Source organism: Amia ocellicauda, chromosome 7 (assembly GCF_036373705.1).
Source record: "Amia ocellicauda isolate fAmiCal2 chromosome 7, fAmiCal2.hap1, whole genome shotgun sequence".
Classification (NCBI taxonomy): Eukaryota; Metazoa; Chordata; class Actinopteri; order Amiiformes; family Amiidae; genus Amia; species Amia ocellicauda.
The window spans coordinates 10,250,669-10,269,555 of record NC_089856.1 but is presented as its reverse complement, the minus strand read 5'-3'; the positions used below and the strand labels follow the sequence as shown (position 1 = coordinate 10,269,555).

The following is an 18,887-nucleotide window of genomic DNA, read 5'->3' as shown; positions in this document are numbered from 1 at the left end:
TGCTTGTCTGTCTGATGTGCTTAATCTAGCAAAACCAAACCTAAATTCACATCTGTAGTTTGACCTTCTGTGCACACTGTAAATAAACTGTCTGTGTGCATGATCTCTCTCTCTCTCCCTCTCACTCTCAGTCCTGCTGCTGTAATGTGAGCTCCGCCGGCCTGGCAAGCTTCCTCTCTCTGATACTCAACTCTTCACCTTTAGCATTTCTTCTGTGCCCTCTTCTTAATGCTATGCCAGCTAATATGACATCTCTGCTTACTGCCCTCATTGTTTGCAGGCTATGTGGCCTTTGCTGTCCTCCCACCTCAGGGCACCTCTCTGTATGTGTGTGGGTGCTTCTGTTCAAGAGGGAGCCAGGAGTAGCAGTAACATTGGCATAAACTTACTTGACAGCCCTTCTTAGTTGAAATGTATCGTACCATACCATACACAGCAAGTTGTATTCTTAATATGTAGACTAGAGGGTTATTTATTTATTATTTTGTTAGTTTTTCTTGTGACTCTATAATGGTACTTTACTATTCCCTTTTTTTATCTTGAAGTATAAAGAATTCTTATCAACATTTAACTGAATATCTTGTAGCAAATCTTACAACATCAGGAGACCCTTGCATTCTGCGCCCCCTCCTATCCCAGACGCCCCATTTTGAAATTGCTGGAATAGCTACTGGGTCAAGCACCATGCCAGGTTTCTAATTTTAGAGCAGTCTATCGGGCAAAGGTGGTGCTATAATAAACTTGAGAGATGTTGAACATCGCCTGTATGGAGAGAAAGAAAAGGGGTCTGCTCCTCAGTGCACCAGTTACCACACACACTTGGGAGTCCCCCAAAGACATCCAGAGATTGGGCTGCACTAGATGAACCAATGGCTGTCCCCGCAACAACCAACTCTTGCCTGTCAGGGTCCAGCTCCCATTCGCACTGGATACTTCCTGTTGCATCTCCGCACCGGATCGCTTGGGCCTCAGGTGTACTCTTTCAAGCACCTGGAAAAGTGGCTGCTGTCATTCACACCCCTGCCCACGTTCTGTCCCTCTGAAGTGTCCTGACAGCTGTGAAACATTCATGTCTGTGAACGTGATGTGGTCTGATGGTCCCAAAATGCTCTCAGCAACCGTTCTTTCTTTTCTTTTTTGCAGTTGGTCAAACAAATGCTTCGGTAGTACAGTGGATATATATTTTGTAGCTGCTATATGGATGGCACTACATTAAGAAGGAACGTGGGTGGCTAAATGACTGTTAATTGCTGTTTTAACACCAGGTTTTAATATAAAAATCTTACAACACAGTAACAGTGAGCACCGCCTATGGGGGTTCAGCACTCTTAAGTCACTACACACTCTGCAATTACAGCTAGAGGGTATTTGGCATTTATGTATTTTTGGTTGTTAGGTTTTTTAATTAAGCACACACCTGAAGGTATTGCTGTATTTATTTATGGTTCAAATTCAATTTTTGTCAAGTCCATTATAGACTTTAATCAAATGGGAGCACGTGATTGTCGGAACCCTCTGCTTTTTCTACCACCACGATAAAACAAAGACTGAACAGAAGGACGATCTGTGTGGGCACCAGTGGCTGACCGTGTCATCTAGTGAATGTATAACCGATGGGAGTAGGAAATGTCAGATTATTACAGATTACATGTTTGTACCATTAGATGTACAGAAGTGCCTCAGCTGACCCTGTAAAAGGTAAATTAGCATAATTTTAAAAAGCAAGGATAGTAATAATAACAGATAAACCAAGATGTTAGTCAGACCTGCATTAAACACTGAAGTAGGACGTTCCGTATGTGTGACAGATATCAGATATCTCTTCTGTCGTTTGTTTTAACCCTGCTCCCAATTAATCTGATTACTTGCAAGAATGTAACAGTTTTCTCTGGGCTACAATTTATATCATAGGATATGCAGCTTGAATCAAAAGAATCAGGCCATCAGGTGTAACAGAGCTTGAAACAAGAGACTGAATATGTTAAATTGATTTAAAAACAACAACAACAGGTTAATGACATAATTGGGGAACTAAAAAATAGAAAACACTTTGTCCCTGCAGGATTAGTAGCCTGGATGGTTTTTGTTCCAACAGAGCTGTTAATTACAAAAACACTACACGGGCCTAGGGCAGAGATCCCCAAACTGGTCCTGCAGGACCCCCTGACCTGCAGGTTTTTGTTCCAACAGAGCTGTTAATTACAAAATTGAGCCTTGTATTGCATTGTTAGTTTTCAATTGTTGTCAAGGATTCAATTAAGCAATTAAGATTACAGTTGGGGAAAAAAACAGGGGGTCCTCAAGAGCCGGTTTGGGAATCCCTGGCCTCAGGGACAGTCCTAGAGTGGCATGAGTGGGCCTGTGGAAAAAAGGATTATTATTGTCAGGCAGTGCCACTTTCACTGCCCAGAAGGATTTCTTGGAGACCTGAGAGCATTCTGGAACTGGAATTCTGGAATTAATAAGCCTCTCTTTCACACTCCCCTCCTCTACCTGGGTTGACCCTTCCCTAGTTCCACTGTGTCCACGTTTTCACACTAGTTTTAATATAGATCAACGGTCACTGAAAGGAACTACACAGCTGGCAGACACTCTACCTGGGCCAGTGCTGGCTGGCCGACCCACTTCCTGAACTGGGTTTGCTCTTGATTTGGATTCAACACGCTTTCTACCCATGTCCCTGCTCTCACACTGAAGACAATCAGAATCTGGGTAGCTAAAAAGAGGGACAGAGCCCGGGCTGGATTGCGAGTGTGAGAGGGGCTCTCTTTACCACTGCAGGCCTACCTCTAACATTGCATTTTCTGCTGATTCAACAAAATGCTACAACTGCTGTTTGCAAAATGAGTTCTTTTTTTTTTACTGCCCTCTCCTTTTACCTATTCTTATCTGTGATGACTTCAGGGAATCAGGAGGTGCTTATCCTCATCCTTCCCTCCCCCAAACTTAGTGTCATCAGTCTAACGTTCGGCCCAGATGTAAAACAGTGAAATCCAGTCCGGCCACATTGATGATGGAAACGGTCCCTACCACAGTGATAAATACAACACTGAACCTCAATGAGCAGCGTGAGGAGCCAGTGCCAGTGAAATAACTCTGAGATGGAAAACAGGAGACACTTCTTCACACAGAGTTGTCACAATCTGGAACAAACTCCCCAGCTGAAAATTTGGCAACATTTAAAAATAGACTAGATAGGATCCTTGGATCACTTAGTTATTAATGGACACCAGACAAGCACGATGAGTCGAATGGCCTCCTATCGTTTGTAAACTTTCTTATGAGGTAAGCAGTCTGAGATTCTCACTCTCACCCATCTCATTAATACATCCTCCCTTTTAACACTGTTCTACATTTTTTAGTCAAAGTTTATTCTTCATTTTATGTTTCTGTATCATCTAATACCTGGCTAATGAAGATAACTGGATCTGTAAAACAAATGCCTTTGATTTGGGTTTACAGTGGCAGGTTCAACAGACCTTTTATAAAGAAATGCTGCTCTCTAGTGGAAGAAAGATTAACTGTAAGTAAGCACCGGTACACATGGACCATAGGTTTAATGGAAAAGTATGAATGCGTCCGTAATCCACACACTTTAGCGGCCATTACATTTATAAAGCTTTAATATATATATATATGAAAAAAAATGCATTTGTTCTGTTTTAATACATAATTCAATAACAAACGAAATGTATGCTTGCTTAACATATTTTTAACACATAAGACACATGTAAGCGTTGATCCTAACAGCTGGATTAATGACATTATGTAATATTTGTCAGATGATAATGTCTGTTGTTGTTTTGTTAACATATTTCAAAGGCCTCTTGCTTATAGAGCTTTCAGGGTGTCCGTTTACGGGACTGGGTGCATCTGTTTGTTTTTAGTGCATCAGAAGTCATTCCGTTTACTGGAAAGCAGTGTCATAATTGGAGTGGAATCCGAATGAGTCATTTTTACAGTATGATATTCTGATAGCAACCCCCCATCATTATTTAACCAAAATAGGTCTGTTGTGGTTAATTTGATGCCAAATTGAATCTAAAGACCATTCACAGGCGTCTTGATGTATTTACATTGGTGTGAGAGGAACCCAAACTCAAGGAGCTCGATGGTGAACGATTCCATTTCAGTGCCAACAAACACACAACCATCCTTTTAGAGTTTAAAAGGGAAAGCATAAAAAACAGTTTGTCACTATGGTATAGTTAGGGCTGCCAGACACTGCTCTTTAAAAAAGAAATCCCCATTTTACCCCATCCAATCAGCTGGGGGGTGCAAGACTCTCGGACACAAGACCCTCCCACGCAATTGACGGCAACCAATCCGGGGACAGAGACAGTGTTTCGCGTCCCACGGAGCGCCAGTCCACTGTGATCCCCTAACATTACCCCCATACAAGTGTTGCCCCCAAATGTCCCGGGGCACTTACAAATACCCTCAATCTGTGGGGGAAATGCTTAAATTTGGCAACACTGAAAGCATGCCTGTCTGGATAAAGCGCCTTCGTCACCTGTATGATGGGGGTTATGCTAATAGCCGCGGCCGGCCCTCTACTCTACCCCGCCCCGTCCTGACGAGCCGAGCGGCCGCAGGTGAGTTGCTTACACAGACGAGACACCGGAGCGCTGCCTCGGCCTGCCCTGCTGCGCCCGGCTCTGGTTTGGTAACCAAGAAGGCGGGAGGAGGCGGCGTTACACTACGGCAGCCCGGGGGTGGGGCCTTGGCAACTTCCTCAACCGATCAGCCGCCCTAGGGAGCCTGTTCATCCGTACGACACCGAGGGGCGGGTGATCTTCTCTTCCTCCTCCGTCTCCCTTCTTCCCCCCAACATGGCTGCGCTCTCAGCCTGGTTCTGGAACGAGCGGTTCTGGCTTCCCCACAACGTGACCTGGGCGGACCTGGCGGACCCCGAGCCCGGAGTGGAGTACCCCAAAGCCGGACATGTGCTGTCTGCTTTGCCGCTGGCCTTGGGGATTTTCGCAGTCAGGATGCTCTTTGAGAGGTACTGCCAACTTTTTCGTCTCTTTTACTCTTACTTTTTATTCCCACGCTCTCTCTCTTTCATTATTATCCACGTCTATACACGGGCTGCGTGTTTACCCACTAAACGACACCGTTCGAGTGTTAAATTAATTTATAGTCGGCACGGAATGCTGCTAGTGTCAACTGGTGGAAAATTAACTCGTTTGTTTTAAATGCTTTTTTTAAGCCTATAAATAACGTGAATTGAGTGGTTTAAACGTAGACTGTTTCTCTCTCTCTCTCTCTCTCTCTCTCTCTCTCTATCGGCGATGCATTCTTGCCTGTGTTTGCAATGGTCCACACACTCGCCTGCATTAACTTAAGCGGGTCAGAACATATGCAGGGCCCTACCCCGTTTCAAAACACGCATGTATAAACACACACACACACACACACACACACGATGTGGGAGGGTTAGTCGCTGGATGCATGTGTCCTTACATTATTTTGACGTATGGATCTCCTGGTGTGTTGCGTACATAGCACGCATCGTAACGCTTAGTGGCATTCACGAACCTTGATTAGTAATTGCGTGCGTGTTGCTGCACCCGTGGGTTTTGCGGGCCAGGGTTATGGGTGTGAAATCCAAAAAGTCAGCAAAGTGGACGTCTGGGAACGTTTTTTCTCAGCCACGCAAACCCCCTGCAGTTTGCATCTCTCTCTCTCTCTCTCTCTCTCTCTCTCTCTCGTTTCGTTCATTCACGCCACTTTCTCCGGCCGGCGCTGTCATGGCAACAGATAAATTGGGACGACGTTTGCAATTAGAGGAGATTAGTATGCGTGATGGCCGTCTTGTGATCGTTGGTTTTGGTTTTTTCAAATGTAAGGGATGGATAAGGCTGGTAAGACTCGTTTACCCTGGCCACAGTCCTTCCCATGCGGAGTTTGAATGCTGGCGTGATCTTTTGCGGTTTTTGGTTTGTACTGGAACATGTAAAGTTAAAAAAGCCCAGTGCAAACAATGAAGTTATCTCTTCTGCAGCAAAAGCGACGATCATGATATGGGCATCGGGAAATTAACCAGTCTCCATTGGCCAGTGGTAGATTGCACAAGATACTTATTTTTTTATTTTGTATGGCACCCTGTTGTGATTATTTCAGACTGCTTTCATTTGGTTGGCCTGTATTGTGAGACTCTGGAAATCTACAGCTAGGACAGTGTATGTTGACAGCTGTTGAAGGGGAATAGCATTAGACCAACTTGTCTGTTCAGAATCCTGACCTCAGTCCCACAGAGCACCTCTGGGATAAACTGGGGTGATGAATAGGGTAGAGGCCACAGAGACCAGCTGCTCTCACTACAGGGGGAGAGGAACAGGCCAGTATTGTATATTTTGAAAATATAGTGTATAGTTGTAAAATGCCAAACTTGCACCACTACAGTTAATCTAGTGAAATGCAATGGTTTTAAAATGCATGGGTTATAGGGGAGAAAAAGAGATGCCTTTTGCAGAAGCTTTTTCAGGTTGTAAGAGCTGCAGGATCTCGTGGAAGGAGGAAGCTTTGAATATACATTCAGGTGCATTGATAAAATGCCCAGGCTTTGTTTGTGACAAAAGCATAGAATTGTACAAGAGGCTGTTTCTTTAAATTGTGGTTTCCAGATTACATTGAAAGCTATGAATGAGCTCCTGATGTGACAAGCATTAAAGAAACTACTACAAAACATGACAGGGGCAAAGATTATAGATTGTAATGAGTTAACAAAAACAGCATCTAAGGCTCAAGCACTGCACTTGTCTGTGCTGGATGGAGTGCATTGTCTTAGTTGTGGGTGCTGTCAGTCAAACCCAGACTTTTGGCACTGCTGTTCGTCTGGATGCCTAAATGAGAGCTTCAGCAAGACATGCCTTGACTTTATTGGGGAAAGTTCTGGGTTGTAAAAATAAAAGTTACAGTCTAGTGGTTATTACAGCCTTGTCAATCTTAGGGCTGCTATCAGATCAGTTAGTCATTAAGCCTGTACAGTGAGTGGCATGTTCAGTGCAGACCGTATCAAAAGCGTCGGTGTTGCATCGCTAACCCTGCTGAGAAGAGACCATCTGAATTCTTTGTTAGCGTCAGAAGCCCTTAACAAGTGTTGGTTCTGTTTTTTTTTTTTTTTTTTTTTCCCCCCCATTCCTTTTTCTTCTCTGCTCCCCGTAGATCAAACCACCGTAGTTTAAGAAGGTTTTTCTTTTACTAATATGCCTTTGCAGGCTTAACTAGAATCTAACAGGGAGAGCTTTGGATCATGCAGTAAAGTTCCAAAAGTGCGGGGGCCAGAAGGCAAGACGCATCACAACACATCACACAGGGCCAGCCTTTAAGCGCCTTTCTTCACAGTAGGGACTGCTGCACACCTTTTCACAGAAGGTAGGAGGATTACTGTGCCGTGAGAGAAGTCTGTACATGCCGTCTCTCTGATTTCTTGGTTGCAGATGATCCCACAGGTGTTCTGTGTATTCTCCCTAAACCAGCTGTGTTCCCCTCCCTGCATTGTGATTGGGTGTGCTACACTGTTGGCAGTTGTATTTAGAGGTTCTGTACATCTCCTCAACGATGCCAGCAATAGTGTAATCTGAACTATACATACTGACTATCACAGTCTCCTTCACAAATACCAGAATGCTGAAAACTTCACTGTAGTGACGCTCAGGAAGAGTGGATTAGTGGAGTCGTCAGCTTGTGTGTTTGTTCCCCGTTTGATTGATTTATTTATCGCGGTTTCTCATGAGGATCTGGCAGAGAGATGGTGCTGAGAAGAGTGCGGTAATGTGATGAGGGACGGGCTAAAGTGCTCCCGGCAGACGGGTCTAGGGATTTCGGAATGGATAATGGAATGAGCTGCAAAGTGATTCTCTGACACCTGGGTACAGTGCATCTGTCCCTGGCCTTTTTTTAATGTGGGTAGTAAATGCATGTGAGGGTGAGGGTGAGGGTCAGGGTGTGGGGGGTGGGAGACGCAACACAATTCTGCCTAAAATCCCTAGCTCTCTGTGTCACGTGCAGTTGATCGCAGTGTCATCAGTTTCACCAGGAAGATGGATATCCCTACCACAGGATGTAGAAAAAGTAAGTAAAAGCAAGTTTTAAAGCACTGCCTTCAAGATCTACCACATCTCTTTAGCTGCTATGTCATAATGATAAATAGTGATACTTAGCTGAATGCTCTGGATGTCTCTCTGCCCCTGTTCCACCTCTCAACTGGGGCTCCTGAAGTAAGGATTAACTATTGACTTCCAAGCACTTTACACACAGGGTCTGACTTTCCAGATCAGATCAGGGGTTTACTACTGACCTAATGCAGTACCTTCCGAGTGGCTGCAACAAACTTATTACGAAGAAGCCCCATCAATTGATTTTTTTTTTCTTCTTAATATAGACGAAAACAAACTGTAAAATGTAAGAAATTGTATTCTCAGTCAATCTGTAAGCAATCCTGAATCCTGCACAGTGCGAAGGGATTTGTGGTGATGGGGTTTGACTGGAGAGAGTTGCCCCTCTTGGGCCATCGCAGTAGCTGTTGTCTCCCCTGGTGATGGGAGTGGTTCACTAGCCTCAAATGGATTGCCTGCAGCGAAAATGACCTCAGTCAGGCTCTTGGCCAAAGCAATACGTGTGATAAGTGATTTTTCATTTTGACGATACAGCTCCTTTTAAAATAAGATGAAAATTGTGCATCTGGGGATATTGAAACTTACAACTTGAGCTCAGGGAATTGAAGTGGAGAGGAAATGTACTGCTAATTGCATTTTTATTTTTTAAATGTTCCATAGAGGAAATTAAAAGTAAACTGAGACATTTCAGTAGATCCATGTGTTGTATGTGAAGGGAGAGTTGCGTTCCCCACACACTAGTGGCTGATCAGTAAGTCTGATGTACAGTCCTTTGCATTTGGGCTTTATTTCTTGTTGACTGACCTGCCTTCTGTTAGCCACAGTAACTACTTGCCATTGAAGAACGCTATTAAATGTATTGGAATATATTTGCTTTCAACTCCAGCTGAAAATTAAACCTTTTTAAGAGTGATGTGCACAAGCAATAAATGTCTGCTTCACGACTAAACCAAACAAGGTAATCCAAATGAGGAAATAGTAACCTCACCTATGTCCCAGTTGGTCTGGTTTATGATGAGCCAGTTGAGTTTCACACTTTCAAACAGTGCAGATCACAGGAGAATACAGCGGATGTCGTATTTACCTATTATAAGACATCGCTGCCCATGAAACGCAAAGATGCACGACTTGAATGACAACCTGATCTTGTTGGGGTTTTTTTTAAAGGCAGGTGTATAATTGAAGTCAAAAGCGAGGTCCGGAGGACAGGGGGACGAGACCCTCAGTGAGGCAGCCGCAGAGAATGGACTCCTTAGTGTATTGCTGCGCTCCCCTGACGCAGAGGGAGCCGTGGTCTCGGGAATGGGTGCTGACAAAAGCCTTTATCAGGGAGACTGGGGCGTGTGGCACAGTGTCAGTGCACTGCTGCCTCGCCGGCTCCTTCATTTATTCATCAAACTGCTTTTGTTGTGGTCCTGTCAGCCAGGGCATCGAGACGGGTTTAAAAATGAATGACGGAACATCCTGACAAGACTGGCCCAGGGTTCATAGTGGGGAGGGCGTGGGTGGGGGTTGATCCTGGCAAGCTTTGCAAATTTGTTCTGGAAGTGTTTGTGGTGGTAGGGTAAGCAAAGTGTTTGGGGTTTTGTTCCTGGTTCTCCATTCCGATTCCAGTTGCACTTTGGTTTCCTTGACAGTCCTTCCAACAGTCATTGCTTCAGTGTGATGCAATTTTTTTCTGCGATGTGGGCTGTAACGAGGGACTGCAGGCAAAACCATCCAATTTGCATAAACATTTATCAGATCGACATTTGGACCTGTTTGCAGAAGTCAGACGTTAGGATTCTAAAATTAAGCTTTGACCTTTACTTTGTTTAAATAATAACAAGAACTAAAACATTTCCATTGATTTTGCTGAGTTAGATGATGCTAGTGAATTATGTTTTGTTGTTTACATTACGTACTGTACTGTTATCAGGATCTGGGAATAACAAAGAATTTTGTGAGAAATCGCCACATTTAATTGAAAGAACAGCCACAGCGAGGAGAAGATGTACACACTAAAACACTAACCACTGTACTAGTTTTTGGGGAATGTTATTAAATCAGCTACTGTACCTGCAGCACAAGAACACAGTGTTCAGTTATAGCACCGCTAGCTGTTGCAGGACAGGAGCACTGCAGAATTAGTGTTTGGGATAAGTATACCTGAACTTTATGTGGTTGGAATGCAAAGGAAAGTATTAAATCCACTAAGACTAAAATAAATACATGTAGAAATGTCCTTAGTTTAAGATTATGTCCAAGTCCCAGCTGCAGACAGTTTAAACAAAACAAACAAAAATATGTAGACATGCTTGTTTCTTACAAAAAAGCATATTTAATACCTTTCTATAAATTATTTCATCAAATTTTTTTTATAGGGGAAATTTTAATATAAACTTTACAAATATTTCAGGGTTTGTAATTACAGTAGCTTTCAAACCTGAGTGTAAATTATGAAGGCTAGACCCCTCTTGTCTTGTATGTGAATTTGCTAACTATTTTGCACTTTTGTGGAGTTTGTTTCTCAATTGATGTTATCAGCATAAGAAAGTTGCTTTACAACCTACAAGAAGATAGGGATGATGACTTACTTAAAAACTATTTATTGAAGAAACAAATCAAAACCGTAAAACATGTTGTAATTTGTTTTAATGGAATTTCAAAAAGTATTTCAAAATTACCAGGAACTCCGTTAGTTTTATTACTGTTCTGCTTTAGGTCACTTTTCTGGTGGTATCGTGGTAGTATCGAGTATCATGATACCAAAAGTTTGGTGTCACCCACCACTAGTGCGACCTGAGGCTGGTCACGGGGAAAATCTGGTTCTGGAAGAAACCAGGATGCGGGAATCGTGGGTCCCCTTAGAAATCCCAGTGGTTTGTGTTTGTTTGGTTGGCTGGTTTGCTTTCTGGCTGCATAGAGAGCTGAGCTAATGTGCCGGCTGAGGTCAGTGGTTTCCTGGGGTGAGCGAAAAGCCTGATATTTCATGCAGATACTAATCCACAAAAGAAGGTGTCTGGGGTTCCCTTACCAGCTTTGCTCAATTAAAACAATCACACCCCAAACTCCACAACCTCCTAAATTCCTACAACCATTCCCACAAATTGAGTCCACCTCCTGCCCCGTAAAGTGTGAGCTGGGTGACACGCAAGGCTCTACTTGACTCTGTAGTACAAATTAGGAGTGATTTAAGAGTGGATCTGCTTGTATTTACTGCACAGTGTTTCACATTTCTCAAATTTCTGTGTGTGAGAATAACAACTTCTTTTGTTCTGCTATCTTCTCACCAGTCTGCTTTATGAGAGGGAGATAATTGCATGCTGTACTGTGGAAGACCTATCTGATTTCCAGTTCATCGGTTGGTGGTCAAAGCCCTGGTCTTGAACTGTGGTTTTCACTTTAGCTTACATCAAATACAGGCCTAAAAATAAATGCAGTTCTGACATTTCCGTCCAGAGTTTTTTTTTTTCAGAGGTCTGTGTGCCTGTGTGGCATTTTCTGCTGCCTCCCGCCTCAGTGTTAAATGCACTGATAAATACAGCCTTTGGCCAGAACTGGGGGTTTGAGAACAACAATGCATTGATCACTGGGTTTGAACACTAGCACCCTGCACCCCGCACCGCCCTACACTGCAGTTTTAATGGGTGGGTTAGGTCTCTGGTCACTGAAGGAAGTTTCTCGGAGCCTTTCCTCTCTCTCTACCGGGGTCAGTGCTGGCCTTCTGAGACTATCTGAGCCAACCTGTGTACTTGCTTTCCCACTAACTTAGATCACTGTTGCTAAAAAGTGGGTCAGAGCCTTGGTTGCTGTGCTAGTGTGAAAGGGGCTGTATATTTCCACACTGGCCTTCTCCTCCTAGCCTCACACTCACCCAACAGATCTGTCCCTGGAGTGCGAGTGCTGACTGGCTTTAGCAACCGGTCACATGATCGAAGGCCCTCCATAGCAATCTCTTTGTTTCCAACAGGACTCTGGAGATGAGGATTTGGTGAGCCGGTGCAGCGCGGTAATTCCCATGTGACGGGTGTGATTCCACACTGTAATCTGTGTGGGGTCTGGCAGTGTTGGTGTGAGACTTCAAAGCAGTGCAGTCCCCTGTCCCCCCCTTCATTTTTGAGAGCGGGTGTTGGAGTGCATTTGTTCTGTCTACCATCTCCAGACTGCATCTGTCACGTCCTTTGCAGAGGATTTTAAGGGCTTAGTGTGGTGGCAGACCGTGCCTTCAGTAGCATCCAGTTCAACTCTTGATTTGTAATGCATTTAGTCTGGTAGTATGTTTGCCAGGGTAGTGCACAGTGAGGCACGAATGGTAGAGGGTTGCTGCTGACGCATTTAGGAGTCCAATTCTGTCAAGTTCAGTAAGGCAGTCTGCTTGCTCCGTGTTGGGAACAGTCAATCTACGACCATCTGACAAAAATCTCTTCACTCCGGTCCAATCTGTATTGGTATAAATTATGCTGTTTCTATCTAAAAATAGCATGCTCTATTATACCAGCTTTGTCACGTTTGAGCAACAGGGGGCAACCACAAAGTAAACCTGATCTCTCCAGATTGCACTGTTCTGCAGGTACTGCACGAGGTGATTAGCTCTATGGGAAGGTCGGGTTTTGTAGTGCTTTATTTAGCAACTCTTCTGCATTCGAGCTGCGAGGCAGGGTGCCTGATCGCGCAGGACTGGCGGGGGAATGGAGAAGTACAAGGCCTATTGCCTGTTGCTGTGGGCCGATCCAGGCTTGAGAGAGGCTATTTGCTGGATATTTAGTGTTGTTTTTCTCCTTGTTTTGAATACATTTGCATAGCCTGGTGTTTGGGGGGGGGGGGGAGGGGAAAGACATTTCTGCTACATTCTCCTAAAACATGTACCCCTATTCTTACACAAGAGTAAATGTCATTCTCTATTATATTCTTGTTTTTTTTTAATTTTTTAAATGCTCATCTAAAGACATCAGGATGAAAAGATATAATCAGCCAGGTACATTTTGTGCTAGTGGCATTTTTATTTACCACCACCCCCTAGGGTTTTGACTGGAACAAAGACACCAAACAGGTGTACAAATTATAATATAAACAAAATATTATCTTTGTTCTTTGTTGTCTGATATGTTGATTTTAACTTCAACAATGTCTGCATGCATCTGTGGGTGTTCATGAGTCTGAATGTGTGGATGTCACATTTTTAAAAAGGTGTGTGCTGCGGCCATGTTTGTGTGCGTTTCATTCTGACACACCCAACATAACATTTTGGTACCTGTTTGGGTGATTTTATAATTTTCAGATTTTTTTGCTCTTGTAGACTTGCGCAAAAAGGTGTCACAGTGAAACCGTGAATTTAAGGACAGTATTTGAGATTGCTATTGTAATGGAGCTGTCATCTTTGTAATACAGACACCATCATAACAAATCTAAAATAAGTCGATCTTTTGTTCTGACGGAAGTCTGTGGTAACCTGAATCACAAATGATAAACCTCAAACAAAGTTGCATGTTCTACTTCTGACACATAGTAACCCTTCTAAATTTAGCAGCTGTCACTTTCCTATCATCAGTAGGTTATTTATAAATGCAGAATTACTGCTCTTATTGCATGCCGAATGCAAGAAATTACGTCCCTTTCAGGTACCGACGTGATATTGGGACTGCTTGCAGAAACTTATTTTTAAATGTTTTATTTGGTTATCAATTAATGTTACAATATCAGTTTAAATTCTGTTGATTAACGAAAAAGTAAGGCAGACAATAATTCTGAGCCATTTTAATGGTTAGAAAAAGTACTTGTTTGTGATGACAAACATGTTCATCAATACAAGGGCTTACAACATCCATACAGAAAAGCATTTCGCAACACCTAGAACACACTCGCAAGCTTTCAATGACATCACAAAATCAGAGACCCAGACACCGACTTCTCCTTCCCCATAAGAGATGTCAACATTCCCATTGCGAGAAGTGATCATGCTGTGGTTTGTTGATGCTGAAAATTACTTTGACCCTCTGAGGTCAGTGGCACAGTTTTGTAATAACTTCGCCACCTTTGCACAATGTCTCACCTTATCTTTATTGTCATGCCAAAGGGCAATTCTGCAGATTTTATGCACTTTAAGACAAGTAGAGGGCTCCAGGGTTGGGCAGTTATTGAAGGCCATTGTGATTTTGTTTTTCCATTCTGTATTGGGCCTTAATGACTTTCTCTTCCCACACTTCTTAATCAGTTGTTAATTGAAATGCACCTGCAGATAACTGGGCCCCTTGAAATGGAGTCACCCACCTCTGCCTTAAACAATGTTGTCTGGGAAGATCTATTGCCTTAAATATCAGTCATCTTCTGTTATAGTGAGACATGTCATTCTTTCCAACATTCAACAACTGAAATACATGAACCTTTACCTTTTAACCACTTCAGCTCCAGATTAAAAAATGAAAACCCTTACTAGGCACCAGATTTTGAAGATAATGATAATGTTTTAGCACCTGAAATTGCTTTACAATGTAAATGTGATTAATGAAATGCAAAAACACAAACCAAAATGTTTTTCCATTAACCCTTTACACTCCTGTGTACTACATATCCATGTTCAGTAAATTGATACATTTTTTTTGGTTTGAACAAAGAAATCAATGCAATGTAAGTTGCATGAATATACTTTATAATAAATAACAAACTTGTAATAATAAAAAGAAACCATACCCTAAAATGCAAATAAACATAATGAACACATGCAAATAATATGCAATATACTGGAACTCCTATGAAAATAACACTGAAATGCTATAATAAACAATGAACAATAATTATCAGAAACTCAACCACTATCAAAACCTGTGTGCCATTTATTTAACTGTTCAATACAACAACCTTGGAAGACTGCACTACAGTGCTCTGCGCAGTATTGTGATGGATCTGGCTGCCACAGACGTGGTTTCATTGCCTTGTATTCAGCACTGTTTTCTGAACATACAACCCCAATTCTGAAAAAGTTGGGACAGTATGGAAAATGCTAATAAAAACAGAGTAGTGATTTGTAAATGTACTTTGACTTGTATTTTAACAAACTTATAAAGACTAGGTATTTGATGTTTTACCTAATCAACTGCATAGTTTTTTGAAGGTAAACATTTATTTTGAAATTGATGCATGCAACACGTTCCAAAAAAGTTGGGACTGGGGCAATTTAGGACTAATAGCGATGTGACATGATATGGGGAAATTGTGTAATCATTCCTTCAAGAGCAAGGATGGGTCAAGGCTCGCCAATCTGCCAACAGATGCGTCAGCGAATAATCCAACACTTTGAGAACAACATTCCCCAAAGACCAATCGATAGGATTTTGGGCATTTCACCTTCTACAGTGCACAATATAATTAAAAGATTCAAGGAATCCGGTCAAATCTCGGTGTGTATAGGGCAAGACCATAAACTACTTCTGAATGCCCGTGATCTCCGAACCTTCAGACATCACGGTCTTAAACGTCATGAGTCTGTAATGGATATCCTGACATGGGCTCTTTGGTAAACCTTTGTCAGTCAACACCATTCAAGCTGCATCCACAGATGCAAGTTAACAAAACAGCCATCGTGTTCTCCAGGCCAAAGAAGAAAATGACCATCTAAGCTGTTATCGGCATCTGGTCCAAAAGCCAGCGTCTGTCTTGGTATGGGGGTGTGTCAGTGCCCATGGCATGGGTAACTTGCACATCTGTGAGGACACCATTAATTCAGAAAGATATGTACACATTTTGGACCAACATATGCTGCCATCCAGACGTTTTTTTTTTTTTTTTTTTCAGGGGGCGTCCCTGCATTTTCCAGCAGGACAATGCCAAACCACATTCTGCCCAAATTACAAGCGCATGGTTGCGTAAGCAGAGAGTGCGGGTGCTCGCATTGCCTGCTTGCAGTCCTGACCTGTCTCCGATTGAGAATGTGTAGTGCAAAATAAGGCAATGAAGGCCCTGTACAGTTGCGCAGCTGAAGAAATGCATAATGGATGAATGGGGTAAAATTCCGCGTGCTAAACTTAACCAACTGGTGCCCAAACGCTTAATAAGTGTTATTAAAAGAAAAGGTGATGTTACACAGTGGTAAACAGTCAACTTTTTTGGAGTATGTAGCAGTCATCAGATTTGAAATGAGTGTGTATTTTCAAAAATAAATTAAATTCACAAAGTAAAACATCAAATAATTTGTTAATGTGTTTTCAGTATAGTACAGGGTGAGTTGAATTTTCAAATGACTTTTTTTTTTTTTTTTTTGCATTTTCCATACTGTCCCAACTTTTTTGGAATTGGGGTTGTATTTCATCACAGTACAACTAATCTAAAACTATTTATATATTTGTTAAAGGTGAATTGGTTGTCGCAATAGATGTAAGTCTTCTGTATGCGCACGGGTACATTGGAAGCTCTAAATGACATGCGATTGTATAAATGTCACATGATCACCCTCCACGGCTTTCAATACACATTGTACAGTAGCAGCACTGCCTTTGGGAATGAAACCTGAAACGCTAAACTGAGAAGATGCTAACAGAATAGAATAAGAATCTTGACATACGCAGGTACGGCATGGTACCGTGTGAGGGTTTTCATTTGATGTACGTGTGTACATCATGATGTTGAAGTGGTTAAATGCTGGCCTCAAGCCTCAGTCTCCTCTAAATTAAGCTAACTCTAGGGCTGGGCTCTGGATTACATTGAATAATAATTGAATAATGCATTCTTACAATTAAATTGAAAGGTAAGACTGATCTCAGGGCTACATCTAGATGGATTCTCTGTAATATTTGAACTGTGAGTCTTTATTTTAGGGATGGGCAAGAGTTAGGTTTCCCCAGTATGTGTGTACTTCTAGATGGTCAACAAAGTGTGATTTAGAGTTGTGGATTGGATGTCTAGTTTAGCTGGTGTCTCTTTTTTTTTTTATAATTCACCCCCCGTGCGGGAAATATTTTCAAATAACATAGTTGCCTGATCAGACTTGTGTGTAGTGTGATTCATAGCTTAAAACCAGTCTGATGTGAACTTGCTGACACCTGGGTCTGGATGAAAACTACAGGTTTGTAGTTTCCAGTGGGGTGAAATGAGCTGTAATGCAGCAGTTTCTCAGTGCATCACTATTAATAATGGAATGGGCCCATACAAAATGCAGGGCATAAACTAATACTGGACTTTTACTAGACAATTTTATTTTCTCAATCTTCATTGGGAAACTATGTTGGTGGCGATGATTTATTTGTTCTAAAGGCAAGTAGGAAACCCCAGAGGACTGTGAAACGTCTGTGTGTTGGTTTGAGTTTGGGTTCTGACTATTGTTAAGGCTAATAATGCAGGAAGATAGACGTCTCATTGGTGTAATACAGGTGTCTGGGCCTTCTGTCTGGCACTGCAGAATCAAAGTTCATATTAAAGATCAAAGTTAGTGATTGAGCTGTGGGCCTGTCTGGTCGTAGCTGCCCTGTTTTCACTGATGGTTGAGAATGCTTTGCTCTTTCTAGAGCCGTTCTGCACTACCTGGGGATGGAAGAAAGACTTTGGAGTTTCAACTAGTAATCTCGTGTTGGCCGAGTGCCAGTGTTGGTGTACAACTTGTGGGTTCTGGGCACTAGCCACCACGGCTTCCAATCCACTGCAGGGCTTGTCTCTGTCTTTTAATGGTTTGTTCAGTTGATCATTAAGCCAGTTGCACAACAAAGGAGCTGGTTGTATCAAAGAGCTGGCCTGGAATCCCAGCTGTGATCTGGGGGTGAATCACAATGTGCCCAAGTACTCTGCAAAGGGATGTACTGCAGCAGTGCTATATGTGCTCTAAACGAAACCAAGTTAGAATCGCCTGTGTGTTTACATAGAGGAAAACAAAAACATAATTCAAATCAACTTCTTCATTCCTGTACTGGCAATGCCTCTGGCTCATTCTGCACTTTTGCATCCGTGCCAGGAAAATTCTGAGTGTATTCCGATTCTGTAGCGAGACCTTTGAGCAGCACTTTGCTCTTCGGTATCATTTTAAAACCAAACTGTACTTGGAAACCAAGCCAAGGAGATTGATTGTGTGGAGCCCACAATGTGTTTACTGCCAGCACAAGACTTTTGGCCTCGGCTACAGTTTGTAGAAACTGTAAGCAGGCATCCTGCAATTGCTTTTATATGCAACTGTAGTGCAGATGGGGCATCTCCCCCATTAGAACCTGTTGCGGCTGTCCCAGTTTAGGTGACCAGCTGGCTCAGAGACGGGACTCTAACTTGATCCTTACATCTGCACTGTACACAAGGATCAGCCATTTTACACAGACCAAACCTTATTGGCTTCTTAACTGAGATTATTATTAATTTTTTTTAAAGCATAATTTCCCTGACAACTTGAATTCTGTGTGAAGTCACTCAGAAACACTCCCTGCATTTTTGTTCTTGCTGTCGTGGACATTGCCTGCTTGTGATTCAGGTATACGCTCCCCGTGTACTGATAGCTGGGTTAGAATGACCCTGGCCCTTCTGTTCCCACAGCCCTGCTGTCCGCCTGGGTCTGCTCTCTCGCTCTCTCTGCCTGGCCGGTTCTGCATGTAACTGAATGCAAATGCTGCTCAACAACATCCACCATTCCTTAGTTGGGAGACTTGCATTGCACAACCTGTGAGGCAGTCAGGCGATTGTGGGCAAAGACCGGGGGGCACCGAGCTCATCGAGTTAAACCTGCTGCACCGATCAGAATTATTTGGAAAATGCAACCGAGCCAGACGTCGCACACCAAGCGCTTGCATTCTTTATGGGGAGCCAATGAGAGAGTGC

General features: G+C 42.8%; 1 protein-coding gene across 1 annotated transcript in view; it reads left to right on the top strand.

Moving 5' to 3' along the window:
* The first annotated feature begins 4,609 nt into the window (after positions 1-4,609).
* cers5 (ceramide synthase 5) overlaps positions 4,610-18,887 on the top strand; it is a 30,941-nt gene continuing 16,663 nt past the window's right edge. Inside the window, exon 1 of the mRNA XM_066708302.1 lies at positions 4,610-5,005. Within this exon, the coding sequence (XP_066564399.1) occupies positions 4,833-5,005 (173 nt within the window). The 5' untranslated portion in view covers positions 4,610-4,832. The remainder of the gene's footprint in view (positions 5,006-18,887) is intronic.